Source organism: Aphis gossypii, chromosome X, assembly GCF_020184175.1.
Source record: "Aphis gossypii isolate Hap1 chromosome X, ASM2018417v2, whole genome shotgun sequence".
NCBI lineage: Eukaryota > Metazoa > Arthropoda > Insecta > Hemiptera > Aphididae > Aphis > Aphis gossypii.
Window position 1 is genome coordinate 46,651,740 of NC_065533.1, and position 22,085 is coordinate 46,673,824.

At 24.6% G+C, this 22,085-nt stretch overlaps 1 protein-coding gene across 1 annotated transcript in view; it reads left to right on the forward strand.

Annotated features, from left to right (window-relative positions):
- The first annotated feature begins 9,712 nt into the window (after nt 1-9,712).
- Nucleotides 9,713-22,085, forward strand: part of LOC114132778 (uncharacterized) — a 29,570-nt gene continuing 17,197 nt past the window's right edge. The window contains exons 1-5 of the mRNA XM_027998351.2: nt 9,713-12,097; nt 12,371-12,498; nt 16,967-17,014; nt 17,093-17,201; nt 18,632-18,727. Of these exons, the coding sequence (XP_027854152.2) occupies nt 10,444-12,097; nt 12,371-12,498; nt 16,967-17,014; nt 17,093-17,201; nt 18,632-18,727 (2,035 nt within the window). The 5' untranslated portion in view covers nt 9,713-10,443. The remainder of the gene's footprint in view (nt 12,098-12,370; nt 12,499-16,966; nt 17,015-17,092; nt 17,202-18,631; nt 18,728-22,085) is intronic.

The following is a 22,085-nucleotide window of genomic DNA, read 5'->3' on the forward strand; positions in this document are numbered from 1 at the left end:
TTGTTTTGCGTAAAAATTCCCGTTTTTTCGTCACTTTTTTTTGTTTTTTTCCGATTTTTTTGATAACAACTGGAAAATGCTTACTTTTTATTTCGATTATGTACTGAGGATATTCACTTTGTCATCGGGAACCACCCATAAAGTTAAATGGAAGCATTATTTCGAAAAATTATGCTGTATATAGATAAAAAAAAAATACACATAATGTAACATCAATTTATACTCGTACATTCATCAATAGTTAAGAATTTATACTACAAAATTGAAATAATATAAAATATGTAATATCATAATATTTTCAATGGTTTAGGATCTTATAAATCTATTTATTAATTAGTTATAACTGTTAATTATATTTGTTAATTCTTTTTATTTATTTATAAATTTACACGTAGTAGTTACAAATATTGTTAATACCTAATATTTTATAAATATTCGTATATTATTAGGACGTAATAAATTTAAATACAGGCAATGATATTTAAATGAGTTATGTGAGTTATATACTTTAATAGGAAATCCAAGCTAATAGTTCCCGATTTATAGCAATTATGAAAATACGATGTCCAATATAAGTAGAAAAGTATATTACTAAGAAGACCCTACGTTATTTGTTTCAGAACAAAATCAAAAGCACAAATTCAGCTCATGGGGAACTTGTTAAGGGCTAAAGTCTACCCATCGAAGCTGTATCTTAGTACTGGATTAATTTTTAAGATCCTGCATATGTTCATCGATCATTTTACCGGGAAAAAAATAAGGTGAAAGCATACATTGCGCATTATGTGTGCTTTTCATTTAAACAAAATTTGGCTCTTTAAACAAATAAATAGGTTTTAGTAATATTATGTATATGTATATTGGGTTGTGATGTCGTACGTGGTCTATCAAACTCACTTTCAAGCACTACACGGTCTACCTGAAAATATAGTATTGAGTTGCTGTAATTATTTATAATTATAATATTAAACGTATATTTATTTTTATAATCATACTAGTTAAATTAATGAATTAATATACTATTTTTACTTCCTAAAACTAAAAATTTCTTATTTTTATATTTAAGGAAATCATCTAATTAGATATTATCTTTTACTTATTACTGCAAGTCATATTGGTTTCTTCATTTTGGGGTAACTTACTATTTACTTTTTAAATAGTTTACGCAAGTTACTTCGTCATTTATAATGCACGAACATAAAATTTTCGAGTTCATTATGAAATACATATTAAAACATACAATATAATATTATCGTATTGAATAAGTTAGATGAAAAATTGCAAAATTTTAAAAGGATATTGTTACGACGGTACGTTTAAATGATAATTATACTACATACAAATTGCAATTGGCCGTATATCCCCAGTTCTCTATATGATTAATTTTATCTTATCGTATTTATTGTGTTATAAAAGTAAAAACCAGACATTCAAAAATGTTTTGCACGTGTTTATCGTCGGACGTCAATTGGATTAAAAGCATATATATTATGTAGGCTCATTATTTCAATTTCAGGATTATCGATAATAGTACATCACTAGATCTTTATAAATCACTTACGACAACACAACCGTATATTGTAAATAAACATATTATTTTTTAAGTATTTTAACAATAGAAATATTAATTAAAGTATAATGATCGTATATTTTACTTTAGTTACACTGATGGTAGGAAAATATCATTTAACACGAAACTACGAATTACTCGTAATATTCGTAATCAGTTGAATGGTTTTTAATAAAAAAAATTATATTTTTACATAAACATAACAAATAATAATATAAACAATAAACATATATATTTTTGTACCTACATTTACCATATAAAGTTTTTAGACACAATTTAAATCTGAATTGGCTTTTGAAAAAAAAAATTCTAAGCTAATAATAAAACCTCTTTGATTCATCAATAAACATACGCAATCGAGTAATATGTTAGCCAAAAGTGACAAACCTACGCATTCCGAATTTTACGATAATATACCTAGGTTTAAAAAATAATTTTAAGACCCACAAATATCAACTAAAATACGTTTTTAATCTTTAACAAAAAATTATTTTCAATCTGTTAATTTAAAATAATTTATATTGATCGTTAAATAAAATTCGTACGAACATAGCCAATATAGTACATATATAGGTTTTTTGTAACTAAAAATTAAAATGTATAAATAATTTCAATCTGTATAATATGTACCTACGTCATGTACAGATGGTCTAGTAAAATGAGTAAAATATGTTCTATACGCATTACATACTATTAGTATAAAAAGTATATAACAAATACGTCTTGTTAAGAATACATTTTAAATCATTTTAAATAGGTATTTAAGTACTTGATTTCTAAATTGTTTAATATATTTTCCATTATGTGATTGAATACCGATACATATGAAAAGTATGTACTTAAAAATATTTTCTATATTAGTTGGTGGCCATGTTAGAATTTTTATTCTTAAGTTTTGAATAGGTTTAGTTATTTTTTGTAAATGAGTATTACCCGTAAAAAAAAAATTATGAAGTTTCCACTATTTTTCTTGTAGTCAGCGCCCGCTATACTCCAACATCTTAAATTATGTTTGTTATTTATTTAAATAATATTTTTTTATCTATTGCTATAGATTTTTATATGATTTGGTATGAAGAATATAAATTGCAAAAAAAAAAAAAAATTTAAACAAACCACAACAATTATACTTCATCTGTTATAATCTTATGCCATATAATATTAAATGAAAGTATTTTTAAGATAAATATAAAACTCTATGATTAAAATCACTACTCACAATATTCAATTCCAATTTATAGTTTAAAACATTAAGACGTCTTAGTTATTACCTATACTTATTTTTACTATATATTTAATATAATTTATTTAAGAAACATAACTATTATAACATTTTATATATCGTTGTTCCTTGTTCGTATTTTTAGTGTTGTTGCCTTGTAGGTACATAATAATATACAAAATTGTAATTCTAAATGCATTAAATCTTTGTGAGCTTAATATTTTACTAGTAATATTTAATTTAATTTTTTTAATATAAAATACAAAAATATGAATATAAAATGTATTGTAAATACAGAATATTCCATTTTTGATTATGAGCGGTTATTTCATTAAGCTAGGTATTTACACTGTTACATAGTAGGTACGTCAGTATTAACTTAAAAGCTACCAAAATATAATAAATAATAACAATTTTATTACAAATATGTATAAGCATTAAGTATAATACCATAAAAATAATTAATAACTGTATTATTTTTGTCAACATTTAATAAATACTTCTGATATTGCGTATTAATGCAATTACGACGAACCGGACGTCACTTTGTAATGATTTCAGATAAGGTGGTGAATATAGTTAGAAATCCCAAATCATTATTATTGTCATAATGTCATTCGAGTCCGTCGAGTATATACATATTTGAAAATAGAACATAATATTTCATTGTAGTCTAGACATGCATTTAGTCATCGAGAATATGGGAAATATTATAGGTACAGACAAATTTAGTATCCGAATTTTATTTAATCTCAAAATTAAAAAAAAAAGCAACAATTATCTAAAATATATCATATTATATAAAAGCCAATTTTTTCGTTGAAATCTAGAGCCCGGTTGCTATCGACTTCACGTATTTCATACTATACTCACTCAAGCAGACAGTTTAAAACCAGCCCTCTATTTCTTGTGCAAAATCACATCGTACCGCTGGTAAATCACTACAAAGAAAAAAATAATTTTGTTTTGTCTCACCATTAAATAGAGTATGATATTTGATCGTGTTAAGAATCAATATTACGTTATGGGAGTACGAATTCGATAACCAAAATTTTAATGCGCTATAAACTGTTATCTTCAGGTATAGATTAAGGTTCCACAGCTCAAATATGTGCAATAATTATAAAACGTTCTAATCGTCTTTTATTATTTATGGACATACAATTCCTGTTAGTATTTCATATTATATTGAACGTACAATGTATAAAAGTATCAGCATATATCTAGTTCGTTTAGTACGTTTTGTTTAAACATAAGAAATTGCCACATTGTCCACATTACTCCAATTTATACAATGACTAAATGTTCTACACCGTAGCATAAACGTACAATGTAGTGTGTACATATTATGTTCTATTATATCATACATGTAGGCATATTAACTATTAAGTTACGAACAATAATTATCCGAGAGAGAAATAAATATAGAAATTAAACAGCACATATAGACAAAATTGCATTATATGGTAATAGGAAAAAATCCATTAAAAATAATAAAACTAGTATAGGTGATAGGTTTTTTGATAGCAGTAAACCACAACATTAGAAAACAATATTATTGCATTAAATTTTACTTAATAAAATATCATTTTAGTAATACATTATTTTAAAATAATTAATTCATATTTATTTTAGATATTACTTATTTTTTTATGTGACTTTAGATATTCATAGAACATTTTGTTCTACATTAAAATTAATCGAGTAATAACAAAAATGTAACTAAACGTTAAGAACTATTTAGTATTTTATTCACGTTAGGTATGTAAATTTATTTATTTATTTGATTTCGAGTAATAATAACACATACGTATTTACATAACATATTGAATAACATATTAAATGTATGTGTTATTATTATTCAAATTCAAATAAATAAATAAATAAATATGATGTTATGATTGCGCTGCAATACATTATGTTAAAATAAATAATAAATAATATCAATAATTAGAGCATAATCATTAAATGTCATAGTGTTTTTGTTGGTAAGGAGATTTTTTTCACCGGGTTATTTCCTAGATTCGCATTCTATTAGAACCGTAGGGCGTAAATATACTCAAATTATTTTTTGTGCAATATTTTTATTTATTTTAATATCACTAATAATGTTGATGGAAAAAAGTTACGCTTTAATACATACCTTAACAAATATCTTACTATTTTTGGAAGTAGAAATCCCTCGGAATACGAATAATATACGACAATAGCCCTGATATAAATAAAAATTTAAAAATATTTAACAAAGGAAACATAATTATGTCATACCTATTTAAATTATTGGGTCGCTGTACATTGGGTCTCATTTCATTTTTTTTTTTATGTAAATTGCGGCCTGGGTATATTTTTGTATATGCCTAGATACCTTATAAATTTGTATTCATACATAAATTACGTCTAAGGCTTTGATTTTAAATTGTTAAGTTTCTGTTGATTTATTATTGGTTCCAAAATTTGTATATGATTGTGATCTTTAAAACTATCAATACAAATATTATTTTCACATAAAATTTCACAAAACAGTTACACGTTTTAACTGAGCAACACATCGCAATATCGCATCGATCAATATTAAAGATATTATTAATACTTATCTTTAAATTGTACAGCCGACCGGAAATCGGAATATCCCAGGCCGCAATTATTTACGTACATTTCAAATATACCTAGGATGCAATTTACGTATACGTAAATATATATGTGTTATATATGTTTCAAAAGTACACGGGATGCAATTTACATAGTATAATATGACTATGACCTTTTTTGGGGGATGTAAATTACCGACTCTAAAATTGTTGTATTGGATATAATTACCTTTTTTGGGGTAGGTACCCACCATAATACTGGTTAAAATAATTTCTGAACTTTCGGTAAGTGGAAAAATGTGTGAATAGTTATGTCACTTTCAGCTAATACTTAATAATAAATTTGATAAAAAAAATATTTTATATGAAATAATTTGTTTATATACTTACAATTTACGGTTCTAATTGCACATTGATATGATATACAATCTACTTTGACCGCAACATATTATATTTATACATGTATATTATATATATAATAATACAGTCACTTAATACGTAGGTATGCATAAACAAATTGCATATTAAAAATGATTAATGATTCATAACTGAATAATATAAATTAAATGAATGTACAGGAAGTACTTAATTTATTGAAAATGTGTATGTAGGTACATATGTACATTTATTTTTATTTATAAACATTAAAGAATTAATTATAATATTCAATGTGTTAGTGCGTTAGTGCGTTACATTTATAATGAGTAAATATGACAATAATGTAAATTTATACATTATGGTAAAAATATTAAATTTACATGCGAAATCTTAAGTTTTTTTTTAAATTAATAAAATTTAATCAACAGTTAATAAATAAAAATGTTGTGTAAATCTACGTAAGTTATAGAAAAATAATTTTTGTTTGAATTTCTTACATTCAAATCTACCAATAAAAAAATTATCAAAATTTAATTTAATCATAAGTAGGTATTGTACTCAGTAATTTCATCATTTGTATAGATATTGCATTTGTATTTTATAACATGTTTTTTAAGTAGGTACAGTAATTGAATAGGTACCTAGTATGAACAGAACGAGTAAACCCTTTTGAACTTTTAATATTAACTCTCAAATATGACGACCTAAATATGAAACTGACAACAAGATTAATGTTAAGATGTGAGCTGATTATAACTCTGATATAAGTATTTAAATCCAGTAACCAGATACTATACAAAATGAGTACAAATCGTATAAAAATACAATTAGTACTATTTAAACATTTGATTTTAATATCTATTAAGTGTAATAAATAATTTTTTTTTCTACTTTCAAGACAACTTTAAAAATATAAATTAAATAAAAAAAATTGCTTTGTAAATTCATAGAAAATGTGGAATTCAAAAAATATCTTCTTTAGAATTATTATAATTAGGTCATAGTTTTTCGCATAACCGTATTTGCAATTTCGACAAGAGAATGAATATATGAGTAACCGCCACGTGTTAACCATCATGCGAAACTCTGTGAATCCACATACCTATTATAGTAGGTACCTACGAAATAATATTAATTGAAATAAACTTTCCTTATCGAAGGTACCTACAACTAATGGCATGCGCAGCGCTATGAAAACACACGTCCGCATAATCGTACACACAAATACATATCTATTAATATTTCGTACACAACACCGACACTGCTCTAAGGTATACAAACTATATTATTATACTAAGTTTTGTAATGGTCGGTCACGATTAAAATCCAGCCGATATAACTATATGTACCGCGATAGCGCTGGCACATGGCACTATTCCTACGTACCTACCGATGATATGTTTCTGAAAAAATTACTTACAATTTTATTAGATTTGTTTGTTGAATTTAGAGAACTCCCGTTAACGTTTACATCTTCTACAAATGTTTTGGTTGTGTAGATACATTATGATATTATACACGAATTGATAAATAATAATAGTAAAAAACCTAACCTATATATTTATAATCTAAATTATAATCATTTCTCTTATTAGTAAGCCATGTACTACGTGAATGCGACAAAAAACAAAACGTCTTGTATCTCGCCACATCGGACGCACCGTACTGCGGCGGCAAAACATGGTCAGAATAGATTTGCCGCACTCACGTAGGACATAACTTTAGTGATGTCACTGATATCTTATTACACTAATTAACGACTTGACTAAATATTATGATGAACATAAAGTATTGTATTATGTATTATAGGTACTGCGAAAGACCAATATACAACAGTGACTGAGACATGAGATACATTAAAAAAAATATAATGTGTAGTAAGTAGGAAGTAATAAAAAAAAAGTTTTACGCAAAATAAAAATAAACCTTACAATTGTAAATATTTACCCATCTATCTAAGTGTTTGAAATAAAATAATCAAAATTTGCAAATGTCACGATACAATAATTAATAATATTCGGATCTTTAAGAAAACATTTAATAAGATAATATTTTTATATAGGTACCTACAAATTTTTAGGAGATATCTCGTTTATAAATTATTGTTGTTAAGTATTTTTTAAATATCTATACTTACAAGGTATTTCTATTTAAGATTACTAATATACTTTACTAAATTAGTACTTACAATTAACTAACGACAAGTTAAAAAAAATGGGAAAGGTAATAAAGTGCTGTAATAAAGTTGCCATTGTGAAGTGTAACTCGTTAACGAGAAGTCACTGTAATGTAGGGACTATGTAATGTACCTATGAAATATATTTGAATATGAACAAAAACTATTCAGAGCAAAATCAGCCTATATTACTAAGTATATTTTATGATATATTTATATTGCTACTAAAATAATTTATTTTATTATTAGTAGAATTAATACAGTTCGTTCAATTAATTTTTCGCGAAATACATTGAATTTGAAATTATCATTGTGTATATAAAATATATATGTGATAATATACCTTAAAACTTGAAAGTTCCAATTACAAACAAATAATATTTTTAAACTGCAATAAGATTTCTAAAATCGCTATTTGTTGTTTAAATATTTGATATTGTATACACAGTTTAATTAAATGTTTTTAAAAAAAAACACTGGGTTTAAACATTTTTAAATTATTTGGTTACAGAATGAACTATCTTATATTAAATTTACAATCTTTAAGTAGGTATACAATTCAACAATTGAATATTTTAACTACAAAATTATATAATAATGTTCACGATTTTAACGAATTTTGTTAATATTTTAACGTGAAATACCTTTAAAATATAAAATCGTACCTACGTATCTTTGATATTTTCGAATACCTTCTATAATAACTTATTAAGAACCTTGTATCACATTTTTAAGCTCTTTTGACTGAGTGAAAATTCTTTATCGAAATTTATAGGATAAAAACTCGTCCAAATTACTAACTAGACCCAATTTGCTACCAGTAACCAACCCTAAGGTTGATTTTTACTAAATTAAAATTCTTATCTACCTCAAACTGTAATGATAGATAGAAAAAATACATCGTTGTAAAATCAATAAACTCACCTTTCCGCTTAAACTTTAAAATATTGATTATTTCATTATGTAAGAATTGTTATGTTATAATTATTTTTATTTTATGACTATTAATCATATTTTGATAACATAAATGAATTTGATAGATAATTAAACTAATATTTATAGCAGTCAAATTAAGTATCTTTAAATAGTTAATTTGTTTAAATAATTTGTTTACAATAAAAAAAATTGAAATTGACATACGTTTACTATTAAATACGCACATAATATATATTTTTTATTACGTTATAAGTATTTCACATAAAATTATTATTTGTAGCTTCGTTTGTATTTTATAGAGTTACGGCTCATTTTTCGAGGTTCGTAGTTGCATTTTATGCCCTCAATATTTAAACTACGCCAATAACAGCCTATTCACAGAACGATAAAACTTGCCAATATTCTCTCCCTTCTACTGATTTATACCAATCAAAGTTCATAAAAACGCATTTATTTTTTTTTCTATTGTGTTCGATTTTATTTTATTATTTATAGAACGACTTGATTATTTTTATCTCAACAATTTTTTTTTTTATAGATTTCTAATATTAAATCCTTACAATCGTTTCATTTTTAATTACATATGAATATTTTATACAAAACACACTCGTATTATATTTCCATTACATATACTATTACATAGGTATTATTCAATACTTTGGTTTAAAGGCATTCAAAATGAAGTAGATATATTTTTTATTGATAATCCTTAAAACATATGAATATAATCATTAAATATACAGTGAATATTTAAAAGCATTTTAAATCATATGACTTTTTATTGTTTATTCAATTTAACTTTAAATTTACGTAAAAATGTTCAGTGTAAGATATCGTAAAAATTGCTTTAAAAATAGTGCCTTACATACAGTGAACTAATTTCTTAGATTATGGTTTCAATTTACAATTAATTTCCTACACGTGTTTTGTACTCAATAGTTTTTGGAGTGGAAAATATTAATATCCCTATCGATATAATTTTTTTAAGACAGACGATTTTTGGCAAATGATATTATTCCTGTTTACCATCTTCATAAAAAAATCCGGGCAAGTTGCCCTGATCACCCTGTATCTAAACTAGTAACTACTATTATATAAGGTGATGCAAAACTATATAAGACATACGTGTGGGTGTTATATATTTTGGCACACTACTACTCCAACACTCGATCGTTATCTTCTCCTTCCCACTCCCACTTTTTCCCTACACAACTCTTTCTATCATGGATTTACCTCACTAAGAAAATGCCCGCGGCTATTTTCGAGTCTAGTGCGAGTCGCGGTTACGACAAGACATTTTTATTGTATATAAAAATATGTTTAATTTCCATTCGTCGACGGTTTTTTTTTCATTCCAGTGTGTATGTGTAAATTAAATATTTAAAGCTTGTACGCAAGTAGAGTTTGTTTTTAAAGATAATATATCAATTTTTGTTTTTAAATTATTTGTTGATCTATACTGATAATGTCGTTTATAAATAATAAAAATTAATGCATTTTATGCTTAGTGTTTACGTATATATTAAATTAATGCACGTGTGTATTACTATATTTATTGTGTTTGAATAAAACAATGTCTGAACCAAGCAGTTCACGAGACGAAAATGAGGATAAGCCCCGAAAATGTAGCTTTAAATTAATTACAAGAAAGAAAAAAATAACAAAAAAAAGTTCTCGAATCAGTATTGGAGAATGCAGTGAAGTAATGGGTAAAACTTGGGAAAAAGAGTCGTTCAAAGATAGAAAAAATAGAGGTTCTAAACGAGAACGATGGCTATTAACACGAAAAACGTGGAGATATATGGCAGATGCTGGTAGAAAATTGATACCTGAAAATGTTGGAAATCGACCCGAAGATGTACCAAAAATCGAAGCATACTTTCAAGACGTGTGCCAAAAGGAACCTAGATTTTTACTATGGAGGAAACAATCATACCCTGGAGCCTTAGGATTTAGAAGTCGAGGTAGACCAAGAGGAAACAGGTTTAAATTAGGAAGTGTCCGAGAAAATGCTAGTAGTGCAGACGAAGCAGAAAGTATAGTTAAGGTGCCTAGTGTATCATTTTTGGCACATCCTAGACCAGCAGGAAGATATGAACTTCAACAACTAAGAAAAGACTTTTTATTTGGCTCAACTGAAAACAATACACTGTTATCAAATTACCAATATCCTGATTCCAAATCTGACTTAGTTCAATTTATTAATGATTGTATTGGTAATCCCGAAGAAACAACGCACGTCGAAGAATCTTCGTTCGATCATGAACAACTTTTGGAAAAACTAGAAGATTATATATCTAAAACAAATGATACACATACATTAGATAATAAAAAACCTTCAAGAACAAATATATTGGAAAGTGATAACACGCAAAAAAATCTATTGGAAACTTTAAGGAGGTACTATGCAAGGTCAACAAACAGAGAAAAAGTAATAGGAGATATTTTAATGGATAGAAAACTGTTAGAAAATTTATACTTTGAATTAAGGAAAACAAGAGGATTTTTGGGTCGAAGAGTAATTGGTTCATCGTCAAATTTAGGACTTACTTCTATGAATTATTTCAACTCTGCGTGGAATGATAATCAAAGAAAATACGATAGAATAAATACATCATCAGAATATCTAAATGTATTCAATGATAAAAAAAATAAATTGTTTTTAACAAATGAAAAATCATATAACTTATCATCTCCACCACCTGTTATCGAAATTGAAGACATGGAAGCAAAGTACATTGATGCTGGTATTCAAACTGTACCCTTGGAACCTGCAATATTAGGATTAATTGAAGATGAAAATAGGAGAAAACTCGATTCAGTTGAAGTACCCGATAATACATCAAAAGTTCCTTCGAAAGCTTTACAGCGCAAAACTAGCATAGAAAACGACGATATATCACCTTCTGTAAGTGACACAATAAAAAGATATTTAAGAATGGCAAGAAAAAAAAGCGTTGAATCCGATAAAATAGATAGGTTTAAACGAGTGAACTATGATCGTAATATAAGAAATATTAAAGGTAAAGGGGAACCTGATATATGCGAAGGTGATGATACTAATAAATCAATACAAACAGACGATTCATGGCTTTCAATTTTAAAAAATTTTGATGACAATTCTAACTCAAGAATAACAAGTTCTAGAAGCAGTATAGATACTGGCACGACTTTTAGTGGAGAAGAATTGTTATCACCTCCTTTATCCCCACCGAAATCTCTTAACGGTAATAAGACAATTCTATGAAACAATATGTAACTCAAATAATATTTACAAATATAAATAAAAATGAAATATTTTTTAATAATTTATATTCTGGAGTTAGTAATTTATTATGGCCTAGAATATTGTATTTATATATATATATGTATATATATATATATATAGTTGATTAATTAATTATAACTAATAACCATGTATTATATTATATATCTATTTTTATTACCTATTAAATTGTGTATAAGTTTATTTAAAATAATAAATGTATTATTTTTTTTAGCCCCCGGAATGCAGAAGTCAAGATCTTCAACAAATGTTCAGCAAGGGTTTATGTCCAAACGTATATGGAAAGGACGTTCAAAAAGTCAAACTAGAACAAATGCAGTTGCATCTCCTTGGACACCATTGGTAAGCATTTATTCTATTAAAACAGTAACATTTTTTCAATTAAATAAATTTTATAGTAAAAAAATGGATCAGGTATTTAGATACTATTCATATAAATAAGCAAAATAGGCTATTTTAAAATTGTGATCATTAATTTCACATTAAAATAATAACAGTCTAGATTTTAAAGAAAATAAATATAGTCAAAACAATATTAATTGTTGTAAAATCTATAAAAATATAATATAATATTGTTTGACTAAACTCAATTTTAGTTTTATTAACTAAATATTGTGTGTATTGTGCATGTATTACATACATCATTGTAGTTTTTATACATATGTAAAACATTAAAATCAACTGCAGATTTCATTCTCACACATTTCAAAATTATATATTATTGACTAAATACATATTTTAGACAAAAAACTCACTTGTCACCAAGTCAAGAAATACACTGGTTGTTGGCAGTCCCAAAATGATCTATAACAGAAATCAAGGTTATCAGTTATTACGTACGGTGAATTTCAGTAACATAAATATGACATACTATGCATTTTTACCTTACCATAAAGACAAAAAACAACTTATTTTAAATCTTTACAAAATACCACTATTGTCAATCTAGGATAAAAATAAATCATAATATTCAACAACTTATCAAAAAAAACTATTTATTCTAAAATATGTTTTATATAGAAGACGTCAAAAATGAACAGAGAAATGTTTTTTATGACGTACCTAATAGATTTAATTGATTGCATAATATATTTTTCTCATAAATTGAGCCTCTGAAAAATAAAATAGCGAGAATATCCTAAATTTCATTTTATTATACATAAACAAATCACTGAGATTGCTACAAATAATATAGAAGTAAAAATAGTTAATTTTATTTTTACTTATACGAGTATTTACTAATCTATTAAAAACCAACCTCGAACAGATTAATTTTTTATGTCATAAATTAAATATATTAAATACATAAAAATGTATTTTATATAAAATATCTATAAAGGTAATAATATTTAAGTTGTTAATGTTCGAATAATACACATTAAACTAGGTAAATAAACAGATTTTAGTTAATTGTGAATTAGATTTTAACCTTTTTTCGAATTAAATAATGTAACGAAATCAAAATTAAAGTATTGTTAGTGGATTGCTTATTTTATCAAAACATTTGTAAACATTTGAATAAACACGGACAAGATCCAAATATAAAATAAAATAAATATATTATACTGTTATGCACTTGTTTCATCGGTTCACTCAGTTATATAATGTTAGTTAATTACTGGCAGCCATTACAAGATCTTTCAAAACATTAATATTTATAGGTATTTTTTTTTTTCATTTTTAAATTTATTATTTCTTTTAATCAGTAGAAAGGACCATTAATTATTAACAGAGGTTTGAATTTAATGATTTTACAATATAATATCCACAAATTTCAGTCTGAAATCAAAATAATAAGTATGATACAAATTTAATAAATAACCTCGCACTATTCTAAATACGAAAACCATATTTTCCACACTTAGACATTACCTAGTGCATATAATTGCATGCAACTGTTTATTTTTATGTTTAATTGCATATTTGGGGGAAATGGTAGTTTTAGCTAAATTATATACCCATATAATATTTTAAAATAAAAATTTTTTAAAAGCTACCTATTCATTAGTAATTTACATTTTTTTTTTTTTTTTATAAAATTTTAAAGTTTTAATATCTTACGCATACTATTAATGAACTTCCAAGTTATATACATAATATTATATTGCATTTTTTTTTACTAAGTTTATTTAGTATGTTTTTTCATATTTTGTGCTTTTTAATACATATTGATAATTCAAAATTTGAGTAAAATGATTATGATGTTTCTAATACATTAAATGTATATCTCTAGTTATACTTATTTATAATATACAAAATGAAAACATATTTGATTAATTTTTGTTATTCAATTACGTATGGTTATAAATTATAATATTATTATAATTAACATTTTATATTAAAGACACTTGTTATATAAGACTAATTTTATAATCATTGATTATTATAATTTTATATAATGTAGTACCTACCTGTAAAAATATATGCATGTATTTTGTAATGTTAAAAACAATAAGATTAAATCAAAATTTGGAGATAGGATTTAAGTTTCAAGTTATAGCGGTTTGAATTTTGTTAATTTTATGATATTGGGGTCAGTATGATAATATATAAGCAATTTCATGCAATAATAAATTTCATCGGTAATGATCTCGGGTAAGGTACAAAACTTACACCAACACTGGAGCCATTTTTCATACCTAATTCAATTATACTATATGATTATTGTAGTTATCCTAACTATAGATTATAGAATATTAAAAAAAAAAAAACAAATTTTCGATATTAATTATTTAAATTTTTAAATTTTTATACTTTTACTTCTGAAATACAAAAATAAAAATAATTTATGGAATGGCTCACGCTTTTATCATGTAACAATAGGTTTTTTTAAATACAATATGTTGATCAATGGTCATATAATGGTAGGTATACGCGTTATACAATTTCAATTCCTTATATATAGTCGATAGTGAACCATAAATCAGCATATTACGTAAATACACTATAATGTATTTAAAGTATCTTGTAATTATCACTTATTGTATAATTATAACTCTAAATATTCTTTGATTTGTTACGAAAATACTTGTCACGTAAAAAAAAAAGATTTTTACTTCACTCCACAAAATATCAACAGGGCGCGAAAATTCCAAATATATTTTGGTTTGTATGTTATTGAAACACATTTTCAGCTAGAAAAGCATTTTGTCTAATAGATGTTCCGAAAAATAATTAAAAAGTCATTAAATCAGAAGAACCCTAAAATATAAAAAACAGTACAAAACCGTACGTATACGTATGTAAAATCGTGTCTTTAACATCTCCATTTTCAATATAAATTCTTAAAAATATAAATAATGTAATAATATCGTACAAGATTAACTGTATTTTTACTTAACAGTCCTGTCTATCCTGATGTAGATGTGATAGCGATCAAGTAGACTGTAGAGAGAGATCCAGTATAATATTAGCAGTGTATGATAAATTCATTATACAGCAAGGTGACAGGGAGGTTCTTTTATTCACAAACTTGAGATATTATATGGTAATTTTACTATATTTGAATTCAATAGTAAATCATCGTACTTGAACAACAATTTTAGAAACTTTAAATTTTCTTATATTTATTGTCTATTGAGTATTTTTAGATTTTAAGGTGATTTTATACGTCAATAAGCTTCTTAATGTAAATGATTTTAATTTAAGTTAAAATTGTTCTGTAGTTATATCCTGTATCTTATAATTATATGTTAAATTTATAGAATCGTTTCTTTATTTTAGAACATTTAAAGATTTCTACTGTTAGCATATCTAGAAGGGAAGGACAGAATGATACCTTTACTTCCCACGTCATAGGGTACAAATGCCTTTTTTCACCTCTACCATAATTATGCCACTGAGTAACATAATTAAAAACTAATCTAAATTGCATTTTATGGATAATTTATGATTTTAAAATGTTTTACATATAATCCAAATCAATTAAATATTGTAAAATTAAAAACATACAATACTCGATAGTAACAAAAAAAGAAAAATATTGAAAAATATGTAAGGTATTTATTTAAAAAACATTTTTTTTTAAATCAAGTAGGAAGTTTCTTTAGCCAAAATTAATATTATTCTTGGCACAAATCACTCATAGGTTAATTTTGACCCCCTCTCATCGTGAAAAAAATTTGACAAACAATACTCGAATAATACTAATTAGATGTTTCGTATAAACTGTCTAGGTGAATATTATACTATCTCAAGAGCTGTAACATCTTTTTGGCAATATTTATAATTGGCTAAGCATTGTAGGATAATAATTTAAACGAGTTGCCACTTGTTGCCATGATATCATTACCTGCATTAAGTATGAAAGTGTAAATAAATTAGAACATATAAACTGAATATTATAATGAATCTTGAATTAATAATTATGCTTAATAATACTAAATTAATTTAATTTAAGTTTAAAATAATTTAATAAGTGTGATAGATTTAAAAATCTAAAATATCTCACCATGGTTCAAACACGCTATTATAGACATATTTTATATTTATAATAGGTATAGTCGTATTATAGTTACTACAAATATTTTTTAACAATATTAAGTACTTGTTAAATGTTGTTAAAAACGTATTATTTGCTCAATTAAATCATTGTACCTAGTTAGTGCCAATTCAACTATAGCATCACAGCATTAAATTAAAACACACCCTTTATGATACATTTTCTACAAATAAAGTCTTTCAAAACATAATTATTTAGAAAATATGAAAATTAAATTATCCAATAAATACATTAAATATATAATACCTACCAAATATGAAAACTAACAAATAATAATAACCACTTATCGTTCACAATTTTAATTTTTAGGGTAATTGTTTATGGCTACACGCTAGCGGAAAATCAATTTTATTAAAGGTAAATATGAAACCTTAAACACTTTTTACATTAAACATATTGATGCAATAATTAAAATACAAGTGCTATCATTTATAGGATTTGTGTCTACTGGACTTAACCGATCTAGAAAAAGAAATACTATCGCTTGTCTCCCTAAATAAACTTCAAGAAATAAGTCTCGGAGTTCCAGTACGAATACCAACAGGTAAATACTAAATAATTATAAAAATAGTTTTAAAAAAAATAACGATTAATAATTGTGTTTAAATGTACGTTTATATATTAATGTTAATATGATAATTTATTTAATAATAAAATAAATTTAAAAAAATTTATTTTTAAAGAAACATAGTAAAAAAAAAATTAAGTTTAATAAACAAGCACCTCACTCATACAATGAGATTTCTGCCAGTACGGTTTTTTAAACAAATATTTTGAACTATGAATTTTAAAATATTATTTGTAACTAAATAGAGAGCCATAATATATAGTATGTTTTGCTGAATAAAAGGTCAAATTCAAACATTTTAAGGTTTCTCGGCTCTTTAAAATAGCTTTCAAATATAAATGATGTACATAATTTAATATTTTAGAATAAAATAATTAAATTGAATGCAAGATTTAAATATTAATTCAAATATAAGGGTATTTACAATAGGTTGATACAGTGCAGGTAAGGAATAGCACAGGCATAAATTTAATTCAGTTAAAATTAGTATAGAAGCATACTGTCAAAATTTCAATTTTTAGATATTTTTATCCTTTAGTAGTTTTTGCTTTTCAGCAAAACAAAAAAGAAGTATAAAATATATTTACATTTAGAAAATATCTACATTACAAAAAATGAAATAATAACATCATCATTGTAAAAGCAACATATTCTTCGCTTGACTAAAAATCTAAATTTATTTTAATTTAGTGGATAATGAGTAATGACTTACAGATTTTACAATATGAAATACTTCATGCCATTTTACATATCGTATGTTAAATGTTATACAAATACATTTATGTTAGTTTCTTGATTTACAATTTGTAATACATTATTAAATAATGTTTAATTATTATTGTTCCTAATAATAATAATTAAATATTTTATTGAATTTTACAAAAAAAAGTAATAATAATAATATTAATAAAAATTATTTTTATAATAATTATTAACTGCCAAAACTATTAATTACAATAAGAATGTATTTATAAAAAATTTTACTACTTAAAATATTTTAATATAATGCTTTCTAGTCTACACGCACTACTACAGGGTTAGCAATATGAATTATGAAATATTTCAATAATAAATAAGTATTCAAAGACAAAAATTTCAGAAACGAAAAAAATTGTTTACTTTTTATTTGGCAAAACTCCATATCTAAAACAAAATTTATGTGATTATATTCTATATACATTAAATAAGTATCAATATGGGTTTCTTTTCAATTTGTAGATTCTTTGTATTATCTAAAACCATTGTAGTTTTTGATCTGATTTATTTTATTTATTCGTAATCTGTTAAATTGCCGCATGTTTGTATATTATTTACTTACACATAGTGATAAAAAATATTAATAATTATTATTTAAATCTTCGTCGAATATTTAAATTCAAAAATAATAACAATTAGTTTGTTTACAGGAAATGTTTTATCAGCTGGTCCAAAAAAACGAAGACCGTATCTTTTAAAAAGAAGGGCAAATACCACCGGCAACTTGAAAGATAAGGATGATAATGGTAAGATTCATAAATTTAATTTCCTATACCTATACTTTTAATTATAGTTAAAAGTAGTAGGTATACTTAAGATTAAGTACATTTCACGGATTTATCATAGCGTTCTGGGCGTACACACATAAGCGATTTATACCCCCTCGCCTTTCTATATTTAAAGTAACCCAACTATATTTTTTATTTTTTTTAAGCTAGGTAAAGAATTAAGATACATTTTTTTGACAAAACTGATCAAATCCAAAATAAAATCCTGCGTATGCAACTAATAATTATTATCATATGTAGTTTGCTTAATTTTATTATAAATTTTAGCTGCAACAAGACTAACAATCGTTAACTTTTTAAAATAATCCGGAAAGTATCTACCAATTAATTACTGATTATTCTCAAAATTATTATACATAATTATTTATTCACGAGAACCTTTGAACTTATATCTTAGACCAAGATAGTTACTATCAGTGGCGTCATTTGGTCAAGTTGGACATTTACCCATGCCTGATTTTAAAAGCATTCCGATTAAACGATGGCCCTCTGTTGCCATTTAATCATTATTATTGGTGAAAAAAACATGCCAATTTTTATAATATTTTCTCAAAATATTATTTTTAATTGGTTATTAACAATTAATAGTTATACTAATGGATTACATTTATATAGACCCACATAAGTTGGTGTATGTACTTTTATTGTGAAAGAAGAGTACCTTCAGTAAATATATTTCCAAAAATGTAAACAAGAAAATATCTCTTAATAGCTTAAAAGTACTTAAATCCAATTGTAAATATTTATTTAGTTTTTTATTTTATCCTAGGCTTATTAAAATAAAATATCTGCTACTTTGTATTTGTAAATTATTTTATAACTTATAAGTTAATCAAAAAGGAATCGTTGTAAAGATAAAAAAAAAATGTCTAAATTATAAAATATGGAGAACATATGAGACATTTGATTAAAATGTTCATAGAAATGTGCTTGCAAGCGTAGTGATTAGTTTTTTAAAGTTATATACCTATTACAATATACATATAGATACTTAAGGTATTTAAACTAAAAAAATAACTTTAGACATTATAACCCCTTTTGAAAAATGCTAGCAGTGTTTTGTACTTTCAAAATTATATATATTTCCTGTGTAAATAAAATTGAACTATAGGTACTAATTAGTAATTTACACAATGAAGATGGACGATAGTTGATGGGTCCCTAAATTACCTATTACTATTGTTCATAAATTATTTAATAGGTTTCTGAAAGTATTTACTTCTTGGTACTACTAGGTAATATATTTTTGTGGATTTATTACGTAATATTAAATACTACGCGCCCTTAAGCTGTATTAAATGAATTCTATACATCATAGCCTATCGTTTAAGGCTATACCTACTTTAAATTTAAACATCTATAATAATAAAACTATTACAGGTTTTTAAAAAAATGCATTCACTGTATTCTAACATCAGTATATTTACCTTAGTCTAGGACAGTGTTATAAATTTATAATATGATTATAATATTTATGATAAACAGTTATACTTGAAACAATATTAACAAATTAACTTTCATTATGTATAATTTGTAAAATTTTGCTATACAATAATATATTTTCATATCTTTATTCGTTACGTTTGTAATTCCAAAAATAATCTTTTAAATTTGGTTTAAGACAAAAAACAAATACTATAAAAATTAAAGAAAACAAAATCCGTCATGGCTGACTGTCTAGAATCTAGATAACCTTGATATAGTATTATTAAACAATCAACACAATTTATAAAAATGGTTGTGTTCAAATAAGTTTATTGAGCTCATTTATTAAGTTGTCAAAATTATTGTGACTGTCGGACATAAAAAATTTATTGTTTGTTAATTTCATTTTTATATGATAAATTATATTTTGTCTAAAATCAATTTTAGAGTAGATTTCTTAGAATTGTGAATGTGAACTGCTGTATAGTGCATAATTTATTATAAAAACAATAAATAAAAAATACTATAACTTGGTATCGTAGTGCATATAGTATCCTTCTAAAGCTTTCAGCAATTGATAGTTTTATAATTGTATACAAATGAATCAAATGATATTTTTAAATAAAACGATTATATTTTAAACCAGATATAGATTTTTAATTTTGTAAGATGTGTTTTATCTTTTACTTATTTTTTTCAAACAAGTATAAATCCCAACTATTGGATTTCAAACACCTAATAATTGAACACGATTAATGGTTTATAAGTACCTATCTATTTTTACCAATGTATTTATTATAATTATATATCTATATGTGTTCATATTAATGTCTTAGAGTTTCAATTAGATACATTTAAATGAATTAATTTTGTCTGTAATACCTATTATATTTTAATATCGAATAACACTCCACTCAGAATCATGTTTTGAATGCGATTTGTTGCATTTAAATTTTGAACAAAAATACTTTCAGGGCCGCTTAACGATATTTTGTAGCCAAGGATAGATTTATTTTTGAAGAACTTAATGAGGGAATTGATTAGGTCATTACTCTTTGAAAAAAAAATATGAAATATAATACTTAAAAAGTATTTGTGTGGATACTGCATAGGCTTGAGTTTGAATCATAATGTGGCATAAATAGTGCAACATAATTCATGCGTCGAACGCAAGCGTCATCATGTGACCATTAATTTAATTTCCGTTTGGCGACCCCGTATCATTTATTTGACCGAGAATAATATGATATTATTGTAGTTTTAATACATACTCAGTACAATAATGGTTCCATTCTGTTCATATTATATTATACATGGAACTAAAAATGTTAATAAATATTACATTATAAAAAATAAAATGATCTAAATAGTTTAAACCTATTAGTCTCCAGAAGAAAGCGAGACCAAGGTCAAATATCTTTGTTATTAATAACTAATTTACTCTATAACTGTTACATTATGTACTGCGAATTGAGATGATCAATACAAAAAACGTTGACCCGACGGCATGAAAAAGTTCCAATACAAAAACTACTCCATCAAAATGTTTCTAAAATTTAAAAAGAAAATATACCCAGTAAAATAAAATTAAGTTAACATTTTTTTTCTTCTATTATCTTTTTAATTTATGCATATTGGTTAATACTTAAAAACCTGTTTTATTTTATCAACCAAATAGGTATATTCAAATGACAATTAATTGTTTTTACTTAGTTAATTATATAACTATAAAATTATTCAATACTAAATTCGCCATAAAGTATAAAAAAAAAATAAACCCAAACGTTCCATGTAATATATAATAAGCTAATAAAAATAATTGCAAACATTTTTAGAATAATTATAAAGCTGTTACAGTGTAATTGTACCTACTTTTCGTCTTTAATTTAAA